Below are 18,399 nucleotides of genomic sequence, written 5' to 3'. Positions count from 1 at the left end.
ATGAAAAAATTAAAGCTATCCATAGTCATATGCAAAAGTATTCTAAATTATTATTGATTAATGAAATGAAAATTAAAACAACTCTGAGCTACTACCTCATACCTATCAGATTGGCTAGAATGTGACAAAAAGGGAAAATTATCAATGCTGGAGGGAAGTGAACAGATCCAACCATTCTGGAGACCAATCAGGAACTATGCTCAAAGAGCAATAAAACTGTACATTTTTTAAAAGTTTTTTTGCAAGGAACTGGGGTCAAGTGATTTGCCCAAGATCACAAAGCTAGGTAATTAAGTGTCTGAGGCTGCATTTGAACTCAGGTCCCTCTGACTCCAGGACTGGCAACTCCAGAGCTGGTGCTTTATCCACTGCACCACCTAGCTGCCCCCCATACCTTTTGATCCAGCATAACAACAACTACTACATTTGATCTAGACCATCAAAGAGATTATAAAAAAGGGGGAAAGACCCAATATGCAGAAATATTTATAATAGCTCTTTTTGTAGTAGCAAAGAATTGGAAATTGAGGGGAGGCCCAACAATTGGAGAATGATTGAACAAATTGTGGTATGATGTTCTCTATATCTTCTTTGGTCATAAATGTCTCCCAACCACAGAGAAGTAGATCAGTGGAAAAGATTAGGTACAAAATAAACAGAGTAAATGATTATAGAAATCCACTGTTTGATAAACCCAAAGATGCCATATTTGGGGCGTGTTTTTTTGGTACTCAGATCAGACAGATTAAACTCTTCCTTTTTCTCCTAACTGGCTTGTAGTATCATCTTTTATGTCTAAATCCTGTTCCCATTTAGACCTTACTTTGATGTAGAGTATGAGATGTTGGTCTATGCATGGTTTCTGCCATTCTATTTTCCAATTTTCCCAGCAGTTTTTAATAAAGAGTGAGTTTTTAATCCCAGAAACTGAAGTCTTTGGGTTTAATCAAACAGACAAGAATCATTTACTACTGGTTTTTTTGTACCTAATCTATTCCTCTGATCTATCATTCTATATAATAAAATTTTAGATCTGGTGTGGCTAGTCCACCTTCTCTTGCATTTTTTCTGTTAATTCTCTTGATATTCTTTTTTTTTTTTAAGGTTTTTGCAAGGCAAATGGGGTTAAGTGGCTTGCCCAAGGCCACACAGCTAGGTAATTATTGTGTCTGAGGCTGGATTTGAACTCAGGTACTCCTGACTCCTGGGCTAGAGCTCTATCCACTGTGCAGCGTAGCTGCTCCATCTTGATATTCTTTTGTTTCCTCCAGATAAATTTTGATACTATTTTTCTAATTCGAAATAATTTTTTAGTAGTTTGATTGGCACTGAATAAGTAATTTAATTTAGGTAGAATTGTTATTTTTAATTATATTAGCTCAGCCAACCCACGAGCAATTTATATTTGTTCAGTTATTTAGATCTGATTTTACTTGAGTGAAACGTGTTTTTTTTTTTGTTTTCATATAGTTTCTGAGTTTATCTTGGCAGATAGACTCCCACTTTTTTATATTGTCTATTAAATGGAATTCTCCTATCTCTTGCTGCTGTACTTTGTTGATAATATAATAGAAATGTTTTTATTTTATATCCTCCAATTTTGCTCAAGTTGCAAATTGTTTCAAGTAGGTTTTAGTTGATTATCTAGGATTCTCTAATGATAACATCCTTTTATCTGTAAAGAGTGAGTTTTGCCAGAACATTGTACACCCTAACAGCAACATAGGGGTGATGGACTTGCTCATCCCTTCTGTGCAACCTGGGGTTATCTGCAATAGAGAATACCATCTGTATCCAGAGAAAGAATTGTGGAGTCTGAACAAAGACCAAAGACAAATTAGAAAAAAAAAAAACTCATTATATTATTATGTAATTTTACTATCCCATACTTTATTCTTCTTCCTTAAGGATATGATTTCCTCTCTCATCACATTCAACGGAGACCAATGTATCCCATGGAAATAACATAAAGACTAACAGACTGCCTTCTGTAGGGGGTAGGGGGGGAGGGAAGCAAGAATGGGGGAACAATTGTAAAAACAAAATAAAATCTTAAGAAAAAAAAGAGTGAGTTTTGTTGTTTCCTTTCTTTCCACTTCTTTTTCTTCTCTCATTCCAAAGCTAACATTTCTAATACACTATTGAATCATTGTGAGCATAACAGACATCTGTCTCACCCCTGATCTTACTGGGAATGTTTCTAGCTTAGCCCCATTGCATACAATGAGTACAGATGGCTTTAGACAGATGCAGCTTATTGTTTTATCTTAAATAATAGAGAAAACATCGAGCAGGTGAGCTCCCGAACTATTCTGTTTGTCTCCTTTTCGGGTTCGAATCTCCATTCTGCTGAAGTAAAACCTATTTTGATTTTTGGGCAAATGGACTCACGTGTCCGGTCTTTCCTCGCCCATAAACAGTGGACTTTGTCTAAGTGATCTCCCCATCCACTGCCCTAAGCAGCTGGTCTCTAAGGAGGCTACTAGGGTGCGGGGCCCGTGGAACTAGACTGGGATGTGAGGGGACAGAGGGGCAGCGCCACGGAAATCCGTCCCTGCGCGACCACCTCCGAGGCGGCTCTGGTAATGGCCAAGCACCCCGGTGGCGCATGCGCAACAGCAGCACGCTTTTCCTGGAGTGGAAGAGTTCAAGGATGGATCGCCAAGATGAGGTGGAGTCCCCTCATTCAAACGCCTCCTCTTCCTCATTTCATTGGAAGAACCACGCCTAAATCTTTTTCTTTCACACACGTTTAATGTGTTCAGTGTCTCTCTCACATTGAGAATTTGCTGAGTTAAAAAAAATAAGGATGTTCGAACATGGAACGTCACATCCCCCCCTCCCCGCATTTGGATTCGTCCGGAGCCGGGGCGGAAGCGGAAGTGGCTATGGGCTGTCAGATCTCCTAACTCTGGTCATGGAAGGGTCGCGTCAGTCGCCGCAGGGGGCCACATCCGAGGTGCCGGGGGATGGGGTGCCTGGCGAGGGTGGAGGTGGCGCTGTAACCCGGACTGGCTATTTCTAAACTATTTCTTGTCTCCTTTGCAGGTCACTAACCAGGTGAGTGGGCCTTCCCCCTCGTAGCTCCGCCTTTTCTGGGCTTCCCTGCGTAGCCCCGCCTTCTCACCTTCCTGGCTCCGCCCCTCGTGCACCTCTGCCAATCAGAGTCAAGCTCTTCCTCTCGGAAGCCTCTTTCTGGCCCCAGACCTCCCTTAACCTCCCGCCTCCGTGCCTTTGCCGTGGCCTTGTCTTCCCCTCACCTTCTCACCTGAGCTCTCATCCCCTTGCATCCCCCTTCCCTACTGGGGCCTTCCTCTCAAAACCCTCCTCCATCTACTCTGTGTGTGTCTGATGCACAAGCTTGTCTACCTCTGTGGCCAGAGGCCTTTGGTTTTCTTTCTATCTATCCCTAGAGCTTGGCATATAAGAGCACTTGTTGATTGACTGCCAGTGAGACATCTCTGATATATATATATATATATACATACATATATATGTATGTATATATATATATATGCGCATATATATATTTTTTTTAGGGTTTTTTTTGGTTTAGGTTTTTTTTTTTTTGCAAGGCAATGGGGTTAAGTGACTTGCCCAATAGAACACCTGGAGTCAGGAGTACCTGGGTTCAAATGCAGCCTCAGACATTTAATAATTACCTAGTTGTGTGACCTAGGGAAAGCCACTTAACCCCATTGCCTTGCAAAAACCTTAAAAAAAAAAGGTGGCTTGCCCAGGGTCACGCAGCTAGGTAATTATTAAGTGTCTGAGGCCGGATTTAAAATCAGGTACTCCTGACTCCAGGGCCGGTGCTCTATCCACTGCACCACCTAGCTGCCCCAATCTCTGACGTTTCTTCCATTTGTTCCAGCCTTACTGAGTAGGCTGTCATCTCCATTCTCAACCTCCCCCTCCAATTTAAGAATTAATTTAAAATTCCATTGTGATTAAAATTCCCCTTCCCCCTCAATATTCTGTGTATGTGTGTGATGCTTGCTTTAATACCATCTCAAATAACCTATTGGATTCCAGAATGTAAAATCTGAAGTAATATTGAGGTATTTATGTTTCAGGTAATACAAATTTTATTTCCTTATACTGATATGTTTTGGAATACTTGCCCTGTGATCATAATCTTAATATGTGGCATTTTTTAAAAAATTTTGAAATGACACACATAGGTATGTTTTTTTTTTGTTTTTTTCTTTACTAAGTATATTTAAGTTTTGATCTTAGGTAGCTTTTAATTTTCTGTGCACACCTCATCGACTAACAGGACATACAATGGAAGAAACCTTAAAGATCATCTAGTTCAACTGCCTTCTTTTACACTAGAAGAATAAATTATTACATGCTTTTCCTAGTATGTAATACTGTAACTTGTAACTTGTTTTTCCTTATCTTTGTTATTTAGTAGAATTTCTAATATTTGCTGATAGTTTTTCTTTCTTCCTATCAACACAATTCAGTTATTTGTTTTTTTTACTCATATGAGAGCAAGAATAGATGAGGCAAGACAGTCATTTTCCTTATGCCTTTGATGTCCTTATTTCCTTTTTTTTTGTTGTTTTTTTTTTAATTTTTTGTTTTTAGGTTTTTTGCAAGGCAAATGGGGTTAAGTGGCTTGCCCAAGGCCACACAGCTGGGTAATTATGAAGTGTCTGAGGTCAAATTTGAACTCAGGTTCTCCTGACTCCAGGACCTATCCACCACGCCACCTAGCTACCTGCCCCTGACACCCTTATTTTCTAGTAAGACTAAGAATTCCATGCAACTCAGTATCTTTCTTACATAGTAAGGACCTCAATGTTGTCTTGGAAGGCTACACATGAAAATCATTTCATGAATTCTGGCATGTCCTGCCAATTGTAAAGTCAACCAATATAAGCCTAGAGGCAGATCATTCTGTTCTCTGAAGGACCAACTTAGCTAAATTCTCAGAGGCTGTCACAAGAAAAAATCTGCCATTTTGAAAGCAGGTGTGGGAGGAAGAGGATGAAAGTATTAGAATTTGCCAAAAGTTCTTATAGTATTTACATGATTGAGGCCTGTTTATCTACAAACACTGAAATTGAAGTAACTAGACTGTGTGAATCTCTCAGCTCTGCTACTATCAATGTGACCCACAGATATACCACTTCAATTCTGAACCTTAGTTTTTTTCATCTATAAAATGAAGCCATAAGATGGATTGGATAAGATGATTGCAGGGGTGCCTTTTATCTTTTGGGGGGTTCTTGTGGCATAGGAAGAAATTCCAGAAAATTGACCATTTGTTCTACCCTATTGTCACACTTTTTGCCCTAGTAAATAATCAAGAATTGGCTACTTTTGGAAGTATTCTGAAATTTGCATTTAATGTCTGCTCTTTATTTTTTCAAATCTACTTTATGATTCCATGTTAACCTTTCTTTGAGAAGCGCATTCCAGTCACACTTCTTACTTGCTTCTCAGGTAATGAACACTGAGGGAATTCAATTTGCCTTAAATATTAAGCATATATATATATATATATATATATATATATATATATGCATATTTTTAAGTCAGTTGCATTATTCACAGCATTTTCCCTGTCTAGATTAAAAATGAGAAGAAATTAGACTTTTAGGTTCTGAGGTCCTCTCTGAAGAAGAAAAGTTACTTCTAAAATGACTATTTCAAATGCTAAGCTACCGTTTTCTGAGACAGTTGAAAAGCTAGGTGATTTTGTAGAGCATCTTATTACCCAGATTGTGATAGCACATATTGCTATAAAATAGTATTAAGCATCTAGTTTTGATTATTCACATTTTTTCTGAATATAGTTTATAGAAGTAAAGGAGCCTCTAAGGAATTTTTAATTTAAGGTTTTTAAATAATAATGTAGGATAGTTAAAAAAAAGTACTATTCTTGGAGTTAGAAGATTTAAGTTTAAATCCTAGTAGTAGCAGTTATCAATCAGTCAATCAGCAATTATTTTTCAGTTGACTACCATATGTCAAGCACTGCACCACTGGATACAAAAGTAAAAAATGAAATCATCCCTGCCCCCAGTGATCCTACTTTTGTCTTCTCTATGCTTCAGTTTCTTTTATAAAGTAGTCATAATAATACTTGCAGAAAATTGCTTTAAAGACATTACAGCAGTATCTCAATTTAAATGAGTAATTTAACAAATTAACTAAATTAGTAAATTAACAAAATAATAAGTAATTATATTTGTTAATATTGTTGATTAGGTTCATAACTTTAAAGTGGAAATAGTATTGATATTTTGGCAAGATTGTAAGATAATAAGCATTTGCATTACAAATTAATTTTCATCATCTTCTGTTGTAAAAATAAGTGCCTTAAGTGTTTCAAGGATTTGTAATTTCTTCTGTGGAATGGGCCACTTGAGATTTTTTTCAAGTCAAGACTTAATGAATACTTCAAGATGAAATTCCTCTTTAGGAATGAGTTAAATAACTTTTGAGAACCCTTCCATCCCTAAGTTCTCTATGGATAATCCTTTTACTGAGATATAAATCATAGCCTCCCCAGCTTTACCCACTAAAAACTACCTTCAATGCCGGTGATGAGTCTCTGCAGAATAAACTAGACAGTTTCTCAAGTGCCAGATATACATACGGCCTGTCTCTGGACCCACCAATACTCAATCTTTCTAGGTTGGTGAGACCTCCCAGAACCTGTCCTTCACTGACAGCTTTAGAAAATCCAAAGTCACTTCCTTGTTATAGTCAGGCACCTGAATAGGACATTAGAAAGAGGCTGTATTAGTCTTAAAGGTGTCAATTTCTAGAATTTCTAGTAATTTGTAGCATGCTTGCCAAAAGTTCCATGGATCCTGGGCTAATTTACTGAATGCCCTCTGATGGTCACCTCTACTTCATTAGTTGCAAAGTTATGATGAGGACCTGGATTTTCAGTGTCTCAGTGCAGATCCGGTTCCCACTATACTATGCAACTTCCTTAGTTCTTAGAATGGCTTCACTCTATCTCCTTTCTCAAACAAGTTTCCATAACTAAATATTGACTGTAGAGAAGGTGACTGAGTCCTCATTATAGTAATTCCCCCTTCGATGGTGCTCTGAAGTTTACAAAGTGCGTTGCTCCCAATTCTCCCATGAGTTAAGTGTAGTATAAATATTATTCCTGTTTTCAAGATGTGAAAACTGACTCAGTTGCTTATGGTTGCATACCTAGTATTTAATCACACCCAAGTCATCTAACTCTAAATTCAGTGTCTTTCTATCATAATACCTCCAGTGGATTCTATGTCTTTTTGCATTTTGTCTAATATTCTTTTACTATGGTTCCAATTATGAAGTTCTGGTTTAAAATTCTTTGTAATCATTACAGAAGTGGTAGTTTAGGCTAATTTGATAGGTCATGATTACATGAATCATAGTCACTTTCTGAGAATGCCACTAACCATTTCCACAAGTTATAAAGTGTTGCTATCTGAACTTACCCTCCTTATATGACTTAATAATCTTTGGTTTGGTTGTATTTATCAAATATTTGTAAAGTGCCTAGCACAGTACCTGCATATTATAGGTGCTTATTCCCTTCCCCTTCCCATTTGTGATTTTGAAGTTTTTATATTGCACAGTTTATGGTTTTAATTTTGTAAAATTTTTAGAGATTATGTCATGGAACAAGGTTGTTAAATAAATGGATCTTTCATCTTTGTGTACAATTAATAACCCCCAGAGTTCCAACTTGAGTACTAAAAGGAATTTGTTCTTTTTGCTGTTTTTGACTCAAGAATATGATTTTTAATTCTTCAAAACACCCCCTGGAACTGAGGTTACATGTGATAGACAGATTGTTTCTGAAGCTTCATATTTTGGACAGCAGCATTGAAGTATTCTGCTTCTTGACAAAGAACATCCTGAGGGATGTCTTCCAGCTGTTTGCGCATCATCCTTGTACCCTCAAATTCCTCCTACCTCTACCTAAGCCACTGAGCCTGGGAGGGCATTGAGCCAGGTATCGGTGGCAGATTTTTCTGTGCCCCAGCAGTGCTTCGTGAAATCAGAACTAGAACCTAGATTTTCTCATTCCTGGTATAGTGCTGTTACTATTTTCCTACTACCTGTCCATCTTATTATTTAAAAAAGAATCACACAAGTTACACAGGAACCAATTTTAGGGAAACCTAAGTCAAAAACTGCAACTTGTATCTGACTTTTAAAAAAAAAAAATCCTTTTTTCTAGGATTAGAATGGATTTCTCAGTTAAAATACTTGTAGGCTTCTCTAGTCTGCTTTTCCAGCAAGGGAAAAACATGAAAAACATGATTCTTTTTTTTTTTTGTTAATTTTTATTAAAGATATTATTTGAGTTTTACAATTTTCCCCCCATCTTCCCCCCCCACACACAGAAAGCAATCTGTCAGTCTTTACTTTGTTTCTGTTTTGTACCTTGATACAAATTGGGTGTGATGAGAGAGAAATCATATCCTTAGAGAAGAGACAAGAAGTCTAAGAGGTAACAAGATCAGACAATAAGATATCTGTTTTTTTCTAAATTAAAGGGAATAGTCCTTGCACTTTGTTCAAACTCCACAGCTCCTTAACTGGATACAGATGGCACACTCCTTTGCAGACAGCCTAAAATTGCTCCCAATTGTTGCACTGTTGGAATGAGCAAGGCCCTTCAAGGTTGAACATCACTCCCATGTTGCTGTTAGGGTGTACAGTGTTTTTCTGGTTCTGCTCTTCTCACTCAGCATCAGTTCAAGCAGATCCCTTCAGGCTTCCCTGAATTCCCATCCCTCCTGGTTTCTAATAGAACAATAGTGTTCCATGACATACATATACCACAGTTTGCTAAGCCATTCCCCAATTGAAGGACATTTACTGGATTTCCAAATCTTTGCCACCACAAACAGGTCTGCCATAAATATTTTTGTACAAGTAATGTTTTTACCCTTTTTCTTCATCTCTTCAAGATATAGACCCAGTAGTGGTATTGCTGGGTCAAAGGGTATGCATATTTTTGTTGCCCTTTGGGCATAGTTCCAAATTTCTCTCCAAGAAGGTTGGATGAGTTCACAGCTCCACCAACAGTGTAATAGTGTCCCACATTTCCCACAACCCTTCCAACAGTGATCATTATCCTTTCTGGTCATATTGGCCAATCTGAGAAGTGTGAGGTGGTACCTCAGAGAAGCTTTAATTTGCATTTCTCTAATAATTAATGATTTAGAGCATTTTTTCATATGGCTATGAATTGCTTTCATCTCCTCATCTGTAAATTGCCTTTGCATATCCTTTGACCATTTGTCAATTGGGGAATGGCTTTTTGTTTTAAAAATATGACTCAGTTCTCTGTATATGTTAGAAATGAGTCCTTTGTCAGAATCATTAGTTGTAAAGATTGTTTCCCAATTTACTACATTTCTTTTGATCTTGGTTACAGTAGTTTTATCAGTGCAAAAGTTTTTAATGTAATCGAAATCATCTAATCGGTTTTTGGTGATGTTCTCCAACTCTTCCTTAGTGATAAACTGCTCCCCTTTCCATAGATCTGACAGGTAGACTAGTCCTTGATCTTCTAATTTGCTTATAGTATTGTTTTTTATGTCTATGTCCTGTAACCATTTGGATCTTATCTTGGTAAAGGGTGTGAGGTGTTGGTCTAATCTAGGTTTCTTCCATACTAACTTCCAATTATCCCAGCAATTTTTATCAAAGAGGGAGTTTTTATCCCAATGGCTGGATTCTTTGGGTTTCACAGAAAAACATGATTCTACAATTATGAAGAGTATTTTGTTTTTCGTGATCTTTTCCAGTTTCTCAGAGTTTATTAGAGAGGGGGGGAAAAATGGACATGAAGAGCCCAGTAAAGTTTCTCTTTCACTAGGAATATGTTGTCTTGTATACAGAGCTGTATTTTAGAAGTAATTTCCTTCCTGAACTGCCCAAGTACTTAATATTCTTTCTCTCAATATTCTTCCTGGTTATTGTTTCCGGGTTCTTTGCATCAGTTCATGTGTCGTACCTCATTTCTCTCTATTTTCTGAATACAGAATTGATTGATATATTGAGAGTTTATATTAAGTATTTAAACTTGAGCTTATATTAAGAACTGTGCTCAGTACTAGGAATATGAACATAAGTGAAAAATTACAGACTCTGCCCTCAAGACACCTTGTAATGGGGAAAGACTTTTATGCATATATGGATTCTGGAAGAAGGGAATGGAAGGGAGGAGGTCATTGAGAGCAACCTTGAGATCTTGGGAAGATAAGGTGAAAGCCCACCTGTCAATGTCCAGAGTCTTTCTAGGGGCAGAATCTAAGGTTTCTCATGAGAATAAAGACATGTTCATGAATTTTTTATAGTACAGTAATATTTGATTACATTAGTGTATGATATCATTTGTTTAAAATACTATAAGATTTGTTTTCAACACATCTTACAGAAAAACTGCATTAGGAATGATTTCAAATATAATTTAGCTCCTTCAGTGAGCTAGTATTTCTGGAAATGTGCAGCTGCTAGTGTTAGTTGACTCACTCAGTAAAGCTCTCTTTCTTTCCTCTGCCAGATGAAGAATTTGTTGGGGAGATTAGGCATCTGTTTTTCCTATTGGCTAAATTATCTTTGATTGTAAATGGGATGTCATAGTGCTTAGTAGCAGAAATGTAATTTAAAATGATAAGATCTACAAGAGAGTAGCCCATGTGACTTCTTTTTTATATTCTTATTTTGTACAAATTTTTTTATATATTACTAAAATATTCTTTTTAAGAGTAAACATAATACCCTCTCCCCCCAAGAAAATAGAGACCCGCTTAAGCGATAAAGTAAAGGGGAGAGAAAAAATTTAAATTAAAAATAATAGTAATTGTAGGTATGGCCAGGTGGCACAGTGGATGGAGCACCGGCCCTGGAACCAGGAGCACTCGAGCCCAAATCTGGCCCCAGACACCCAACAATCACCCAGCTGTGTGGCCCCAGGCAGGCTACTCAGTCCCATTTGCCCTGCAACACCCCCCAGAAAATAATAATAATAAAAAATGTGCTTCAGTCTATATTCCAACACCACGAGCTCTGTCGTGGGTGGATCACATTCTTTATGATAAGTCCATCACAAAAGTTACTTCCATATTTTTCCACTGTTGCCATTGCTGATCACAACTCCCTCCATTCATACTTCTCTACTACCATGAACTATATTTTCTCTCTCCTTTCGCTCTGTCTCTGCTGTAGGGTGGTTGAGTGGCACAGCAGACAGATCCCTGGCCCTGGGGCCAAGAGGCCCTGAGCCCACATACCACCCCTTACCCAACATCCACCCAGCCCATGGTCCCTGACAGGCCATCCAATCCCAGCCCCTTGCAAGAAGTAAAAAAGAAAATGTGTTATATCTGACCACTCTCCCCCCATGGTCCATCCTCTCCTCCATCACTCACATTCCCCCCTTCCCCCTGTCCCCTCCCTCCTTTTTTAATCCAGATGCCTATACCCCATTGAGTATATATGCTGTTTCCTCTCCTAGCCACCTCTGATGAGAGCAAAGATTACCTCATTCCCTCTTGCCTTCCCCCTTCCATATCGTTGCAATAACTCATTGTAATAAAGAAAAATCTTATTATATGAAATATCTTAACCTATTACTCCTCTCCTTTTTCTTTCTCCCATTACATTTCCCTTTTATCTATTGACTCCATTTTTACACCACCATATATCTTCAAATTCAGCTCTCTCCTGTGTTTCAACTATAAAAGCTCCTTCTATCTGCTCTATTAAATGAGAAAGTTCATATGAGTATTATCAGTATCATTTTTCTATACAGGAATACATAGTTCATCATCATTAAGTCCTTCTTATTTTCCTCTTCTCCTCCACTTTGTATGCTTCAACTGAGTCTGTATTTGAAGTTCAAACCTTCTGTTCAGCTCTGGCCATTCCAACAAGAACATTTTAAATTCCCCTGGTTCAATGAAAGTCCATCTTTTTCCCTGGAAGAGGACATTCAGTTTTGCTGGGTAGTTGATTCTCGGTTGCATTCTAAGCTCTTTTGCCTTCTTGTATATTATATTCTAAGCCCTACGAGCTTTTAATGTAGTTGCTGCTAAGTCCTGTGTGATCCTGATTGCAGCTCCACGATATTTGAATTGTGTCCTTCTGGCTGCTTGTAATATTTTCTCTTTGACTTGGGAGTTCTGGAACTTGGCTATAATATTCCTAGGGGTTGGTTTTTTGGGATTTCTTTCTCGGGGAGATAGGTGGATTCTCTCCATTTCTATTTTGCCCTCTACTTCTAGGATATCAGGGCAATTTTCCTGTAATAATTCTTTGAAAATGATGTCAAGGCTCTTTTCCTGGTCATGACTTTCAGGTATTCCAATAATTTTTAAATTATCTTTCCTAATCTGTTTTCCATATCTGTTGTTTTTTCAATGGGATGTTTCACATTTTCTTCTAATTTTTCATTCTTTTGGTTTTGAAGTATTGAGTCCTGATTTCTCGTAAAATCAGCAATCTCCCTTAGTTCTATTCTTTATCTGAAAGATTTGTTTTCCTCAGAGACCTTTCTTATCTCCTTTTCTATCTGGCCTATTCTGCTTTTTAGAGCATTCTTCTCCTCAATAACTTTTTGAACTGTTTTATCCATTTGACCTAAGCTGGTTTTTAGTATGCTATTTTCTGAAGCATTTTTTTTGGATCTCCTTGACTAAGCTGCTGACTTCATTTTCTGTTTTTCCTGCATCTCCTTCATTTCTTTTCCCAATTTTTCCTCTATCTCCGTCATTTGAGTTTCAAAGTCTTTTTTGAGCTCTGTCATAGCCTGAGCCCAATTTCTGTTTTTCTTGGAGTCTTTAGATGTAGGAGCTTGTACTTCCTCATCTTCAGATTGAGTGTTTTGATCCTTCTTGGGATCACAGGCAAAGTATTTCTCAATTTTGTTCCTCTTTTTTCTCTGCTTACTCATTTTCCCAGCCTGTGCCTGGTTTTGGGGTGCTTCCTGAGCTGTGTATTAGTGGTATATCCCCACAAGGATCTCCATGTTTGAGGCTCCTCCTTCCTGGTCTGTGAGTGACCATAATCGCCCCCCTCTGCCAGGGGGCTGAGGTGGGGGGGGGCCTGCTGTTCTATGGGGGGCCTAGACTTGCGATCATGATCTGAATGTGGTTAGAGCCCCAGAGTCCTGTTCCAGGGACAGAGGACAGAGCTCAGCAGTCTCTCTTCACTTCCCCTTCCTATGCTCAGCTTGCTCATGCCCTGGGGGCTCCTGCTTACTGGCTCCACCTGCTTCTGGTTCCTGGATCTGGGCTGTCCTGGCCATACTGCTCTCTGTGTGCCTTGAGGGCTGGGCTTCATGTGCTCACTCTAGCAGAGGTCTCCCCCCCATTCCCCCCCCCCCAAAGTTATGCCAGGAAACTCCCCCGCTGCTGTGAGCCATGGCTCCCAGTGCCCTGGGGCTGCCTCAGGGAGGCTGAAGTTCCTTCTCTCTGGGGGGGGGGCACCCCTCTGGTGGGTCACCCCTCCAACCCCGTGGAGCTGAGCCTTTCCGCTGTTTTCCAGGTTACCTTGGGAACAGCCTCACTGCATCCCTCTGTGGATTCTGTCTCTTGAAAATGTAGTTAAAGTCCTTAGCATATAAGTTTTGCTCCAGAGCAACTAAGAGATGGTCCTCTCTTATCGCCATCTTGGCTCCGCCCCCCCATGTGACTTATTAAAGACCTGGGATGATTCTTCAATGGAGTCTTCAAAACCTACCTAGGGAGCAGTTAACTTTCTTTAAAAAATATAGTTTATTGTTTTTTTCAAATAATAATAACTTTTAAAAATACACCTGTCTCTTCTACTGCTACTCTTCCCTCTAATAAAACATTTCTTTATAAATGAAAACCAAACCTATCACTATACATATAGTCTGGTAAAACAAATTCCCAATTAACCATGATTAAAACACACACACACACACATTAGTGTGAGGAACTATGTGTATATTTATACACACACATAATCCTGAATTTTAAGTTTCTCACCTCCCTAAGGCTTTTCTTGTTTCATTTTCATTCTTTTGAACTTGTGATTTATCATTACATTAATGACGATTCTAAAGTATTTCAAAGCTATTTTTCAATAGTGTTATGAATTTTTGTAGTATTGTTCATTTTGCTCTGCTTTGCTTAAGAAATGTCTTCTCAGTTTCCTCTGAAGTTGTACATTTTGTAGTTTCTAATGCCACAATAATATCCTATTACATTAAAACACCACAATTTTTTTAGCCATTCCCCAACAGAAGTATACTTTGCAGTTTGGAACTATCACAAAGGAATTATGAATAATTTTGTACAACTCAATCCTTTGATTCACAGGGTTGTAAGTATAGCTGCGTCCTAGGGAATGCCCATTTAGACATAATTCTCACTGGATTGTCTGGATCAATTCACAGCTACACTAATGGGGGTACTAGGGTATTTTCATGCACCCCTCCAATTTTCATTTTTTTTTCTTCTGTCATCTTGTGGATCTTTACAGTTGCTTTAATTTACATATCTGTTAGTGATCTAGAGCATTTTTATATGATGAATCAAAACTTGGATATCTTTAAAACCACCCATTCATATCACTGTTTTCATAATATCATTCTCTGGTTCAGAAACCTAGTTCATTTTTGTGTATTTCAATGCCTCTTTATTGCCAACTGGTGAATCTTAGAATAGCATTTAAGGTGCTTCACAATATGTTCCCAACTTGTATCCCAGCTAGGGAAGAACTGAAACATGTCAATGATGAAAGTGTGTAGCAAGCCATTTGGAGAGGTGAAGGTGCAACCCAGGAAGTCATGACCACAGCAGGTTGCAAGCGAAAGGAAACAGAGGTAGGGAGACAATTGTCAAATTCAGTCTGTTTCTCCAAGAATTTGTGTCAATTATGAATTCCCAACTCTACTTTAACGTATGCATGGACTTGTTTTTGCAGTCTTGATCCAAGGTTGAGGATTGCTATGGCCCCTCCTAATTTAACCACAGACTATAGGCTCAAAATATAACTTTCCCCACTTTATACTTAAATGGATTTTCCATATAATCAAGTTTAGTCTGTTTATTCTAAGGCCTGCTGATTTAACTTTGATGATTCCATGCTTTTATTATGCCCATCCACATCCCAATGTATCACTACATATACTCTGGGAATAGCCTTCTACTTTCTTTCTATATTTGAATTATCTCAGTTTTTTTCAAGCTCTTGCTCTTCTCACATTAATTACATCCCCTATGCTGAGTTTTTCTTCAAAGAATGTGGTCTAAAGGAATATCCATTGTCTATGGAATCCAAGAAGATGGGTTATAATCTCACATCTGATATACCTTTATGATCTTGGACAAGTCACTTAATTTCAAAGGGCCTCAGTTTTTTCATTGTTAAGTGAGAGAGTTGGACTAGATGATCTCTAATGACTCTTCCAGATCTCTATCTATTATTCTATAGTATTCATTATCTGTATTTCTATTTTACTACTTTTTCACATTGAATTTTTTAATGCACTATCATAAGCTTAATTAAATTATAAGTTCCTTTGGGAATGGGGAATGAAAACATCTTGAACTTTTATCTCCCACAGCACTTACTGTCTTCTCTGTAGTAGATGATAAATAAACATTGGTAATTTTGTTGACAGAATTCACTAAATGACTGGGAAAATCACTTCACCTATCTGGGACGGTTTCTTCATCTGTCAAATGAGGGTGTCTCTAAAGCTCCCTTATATCTCTAGAGCCCTATGACATAAGCTAATAAAGACAACCTGCTCTCACCAAAAACTTCTGCCATCCTTATCAGATCCTGCAATCTGTGTCTTCATCTTCTACCATCTCTGTGGCTCTTGACACTGTGAAAGATCATCATGGACTTTGTCTTCTATGACACTGAACTCTTAGAATTTTTTCTGACTGTTGCTTCCCTGTTTTTTTTTTCCCTAGCTCTTCATCTTTCTCCTACCTCTTTAATAGAGTGAACATTCCCTAAAATTCTCTCTTAAACCTGCTTCTCCTTTTTCTAAACTTTCTCCTTTTAGGATCTTATCCATTCCTCTTGGTTCAGTCATCTCTTTGCAGAAGACTCTGCCTCTACCATCAGTTCTAATGCTGTATATTTATGCCTGTTGAATAGCTATAATACTGTGGTTAACTGTCCATTTTTTTATTAAATTATAAGCTTATTGAATTCAGACCATGCATCCCATTTTTTTAATCTCCTGCACCATGAACATAATAGATGAAATGTTAATTGAATTGAATGTTTAGGAGTCAACCCCCAATCTGTTGGGAGTCAACATTGTCATCAGGAACTACATGTTCATGGTACTAGTTCATTCAACAAATATTTGGTGAACACCTGCTTTCTCTGTGCAAGGCATTCTATAAGGTGCTGTGGATGTATAGAGGTGAGCAGCCCTAGCCCTAATGGAGCTTTGAATACTGTCATTGAAATAAGACCTGGTGTAAACTAGGGGAACACTGACCTGTCATTGATAGAAAGTTGGTAAAGAAGGAGATTATTCTGTTTCCCATGGTAGAACCTAGGGAAGTACTTGGGCTCAAGTGCATCAGCAAAATTAAAGCTCCAATTAGGGAAAACAGCAATGTTACTCCTTGCTCCCACCTCAATTCCTGAAGGCTTTCGTGTTTGTCTGTAGCACTGTGTAATTTTGACAACTCAGTTAAGTGCAGTGTCAACTATAGAATGAAGGGATTGGGGTAGGTAACACTAAGGTTCCTTCTAGCTCTGAAAATGTCAATGATTCTTCCTTATTGTTTCTTATTACCTCTCTCCTGCTGTTTACTTTGATTTGAACACTGAAATGACAATTCTACAATTGGGGGCTTATAAATTGAATTGAATTTAAGTTTTTCCCTAGATCAAAAAAAGATAATTATTCTGGAGTATAAATGTCTATATATAATGTATATTGTTAAGTTTATTCATTGGGTAATTTTTCCATATTATCTGTATAAATACTGAATTGAAATCAAAGGTTGGTGTGAGAGAAATAGAATTAAACAGCTTTGTGTATTCAAAACAGTCTTGATGCTATATACTTGTTTTTGTTACAGCTTCTAGATCTTCAGTGGAAAATGGGTATGGCAGTGAGCTCAGACAGTTGCAGATCCCTTAAGTCTCCTTATGTTGCAGTTACACTAAAAGTGGCGGATCAGTCAGGCCAGATTTCAAACAAGTCCTTTGAAATGACAATTCCACAGTTTCAGGTTTGTCACTGAATTAATTTGAATTAAAACTTTTTCTAGGATATTGTTGTTTTTAAAAAACAGGCTTTAGGTTTTTTTTGTAATTGAAAAGGAAGCTTTATTCTTTTTAAAAATTATATAAATGTTGTTTTAAAGTATTAATTGAAATCTTTAATAATATATAGACTCTGAAACTTTTTTTAACCTAGGAATTTGATAAAATATATTTACTTTGATGTATGAAAGTAGTTTTAATTGAACTTTAACATCTGACCAAAATTTCAAAACCCTTTGTCTTTTATGGATATATCAGCCAATATTCATTTTTTGTATTGGGGTATAGATGTATCAAATCTTGATTTTCCTCCTAGGGTTATCTGCAGGAAATCTAAGCAGAATTCAAATTGTTCTGACAGAACCTGTGCCAATTTGAAGCATCAAAATCTGAGTAACTTTGTATCAGTTTTATATCTCTTTGTATTTGGAGACATACTTTCAAAAAGAATTTGTAACCAGTGTTCCCCTCAATCTTTAATTGTTGAGGTGTGCTTTATTTTTTATTCGCTACTTTTAAGATTTAATTTTTAACAATCCATGTAGATTTAAATTTATATAACAAAAAAGCAAATTTAAGTAGGGAGTTCTGTTTGCATAATTTGATAAAATGTTAAAATTTTATTTTCTGATTTTAACATGTTAATTAAACTAAATTTGATGAATTATTATGTAAATTTAAATTCAGATAATTTTGACAAAATAACTTGAATAAGAATATTTTCTCTTTTTTTCCAGCATTTCTTCAAACAGTTCAAAGAAATGGCTGCTGTTATTGAAACTGTGTAAGAATTACTTGTTTTGCTGCCAAGTCTCTAACCTTTGTAAGATAGTGTATGTCGTTTGATGTAAATACAATTGCATAATGATTAAATGCTTTTTGTTAAATGAAGACACGCTTTCTTTGTCATTTTCATGGGGAAAGTTAATACAGTTATTTTAGTATTTATTCATGTATTAGGCTGCCCTCAAATCTCATTTAAATAAGTATGTAATGACAATTACAAATAAGCTTGACAAAACAAAAAAGTTTAAATAAGATAATTCAAAAACATGCAATAATTTGTTAGATTAGTGAAACAGTCGGTGGGATAAGAGAGATAGGGAAAAAAATTAACTTATTTAAAAAGTTCAGGTTCAA

General features: G+C 37.3%; 1 protein-coding gene across 3 annotated transcripts; it reads left to right on the top strand.

Annotated features, from left to right (window-relative positions):
• The first annotated feature begins 2,934 nt into the window (after positions 1 to 2,934).
• Positions 2,935 to 18,150, top strand: COMMD6 (COMM domain containing 6). 3 transcript variants are annotated; one of them, XM_074191814.1, is made up of 3 exons: positions 2,935 to 2,959; positions 17,073 to 17,225; positions 17,997 to 18,150. In XM_074191814.1, exons 2-3 carry the CDS (start codon positions 17,094 to 17,096, stop codon positions 18,045 to 18,047), a joined length of 183 nt encoding a protein of 60 aa, XP_074047915.1. In that variant the 5' UTR covers positions 2,935 to 2,959; positions 17,073 to 17,093; the 3' UTR covers positions 18,048 to 18,150. The 3 variants fall into 3 exon arrangements, with proteins under 3 accessions (XP_074047915.1, XP_074047918.1, XP_074047916.1); XM_074191817.1 differs by lacking the exon at positions 2,935 to 2,959 and adding an exon at positions 2,960 to 3,060; XM_074191815.1 differs by lacking the exon at positions 2,935 to 2,959 and adding an exon at positions 14,128 to 14,836.
• Positions 18,151 to 18,399: the final 249 nt, after the last annotated feature.

The sequence above is a fragment of the Macrotis lagotis genome, chromosome 6 (genome assembly GCF_037893015.1).
Source record: "Macrotis lagotis isolate mMagLag1 chromosome 6, bilby.v1.9.chrom.fasta, whole genome shotgun sequence".
NCBI classification, from domain to species: Eukaryota; Metazoa; Chordata; class Mammalia; order Peramelemorphia; family Peramelidae; genus Macrotis; species Macrotis lagotis.
The sequence above is the reverse complement of the archived record's forward strand: the minus strand, read 5'-3'. Positions and strand labels throughout refer to the sequence as shown.

Excerpts from the sequence above, each read along its gene's own strand:
- COMMD6 (XM_074191815.1), top strand. The coding sequence starts at position 14,801 with ATGACCACAGCAGGTTGCAAGCGAAAGGAAACAGAG. Across the intron at positions 14,837-17,072 it reads GCAAGCGAAAGGAAACAGAG|CTTCTAGATCTTCAGTGGAA; the intron begins GTAGGGAGACAA and ends TTTTTGTTACAG. Across the intron at positions 17,226-17,996 it reads TGACAATTCCACAGTTTCAG|CATTTCTTCAAACAGTTCAA; the intron begins GTTTGTCACTGA and ends CTTTTTTTCCAG.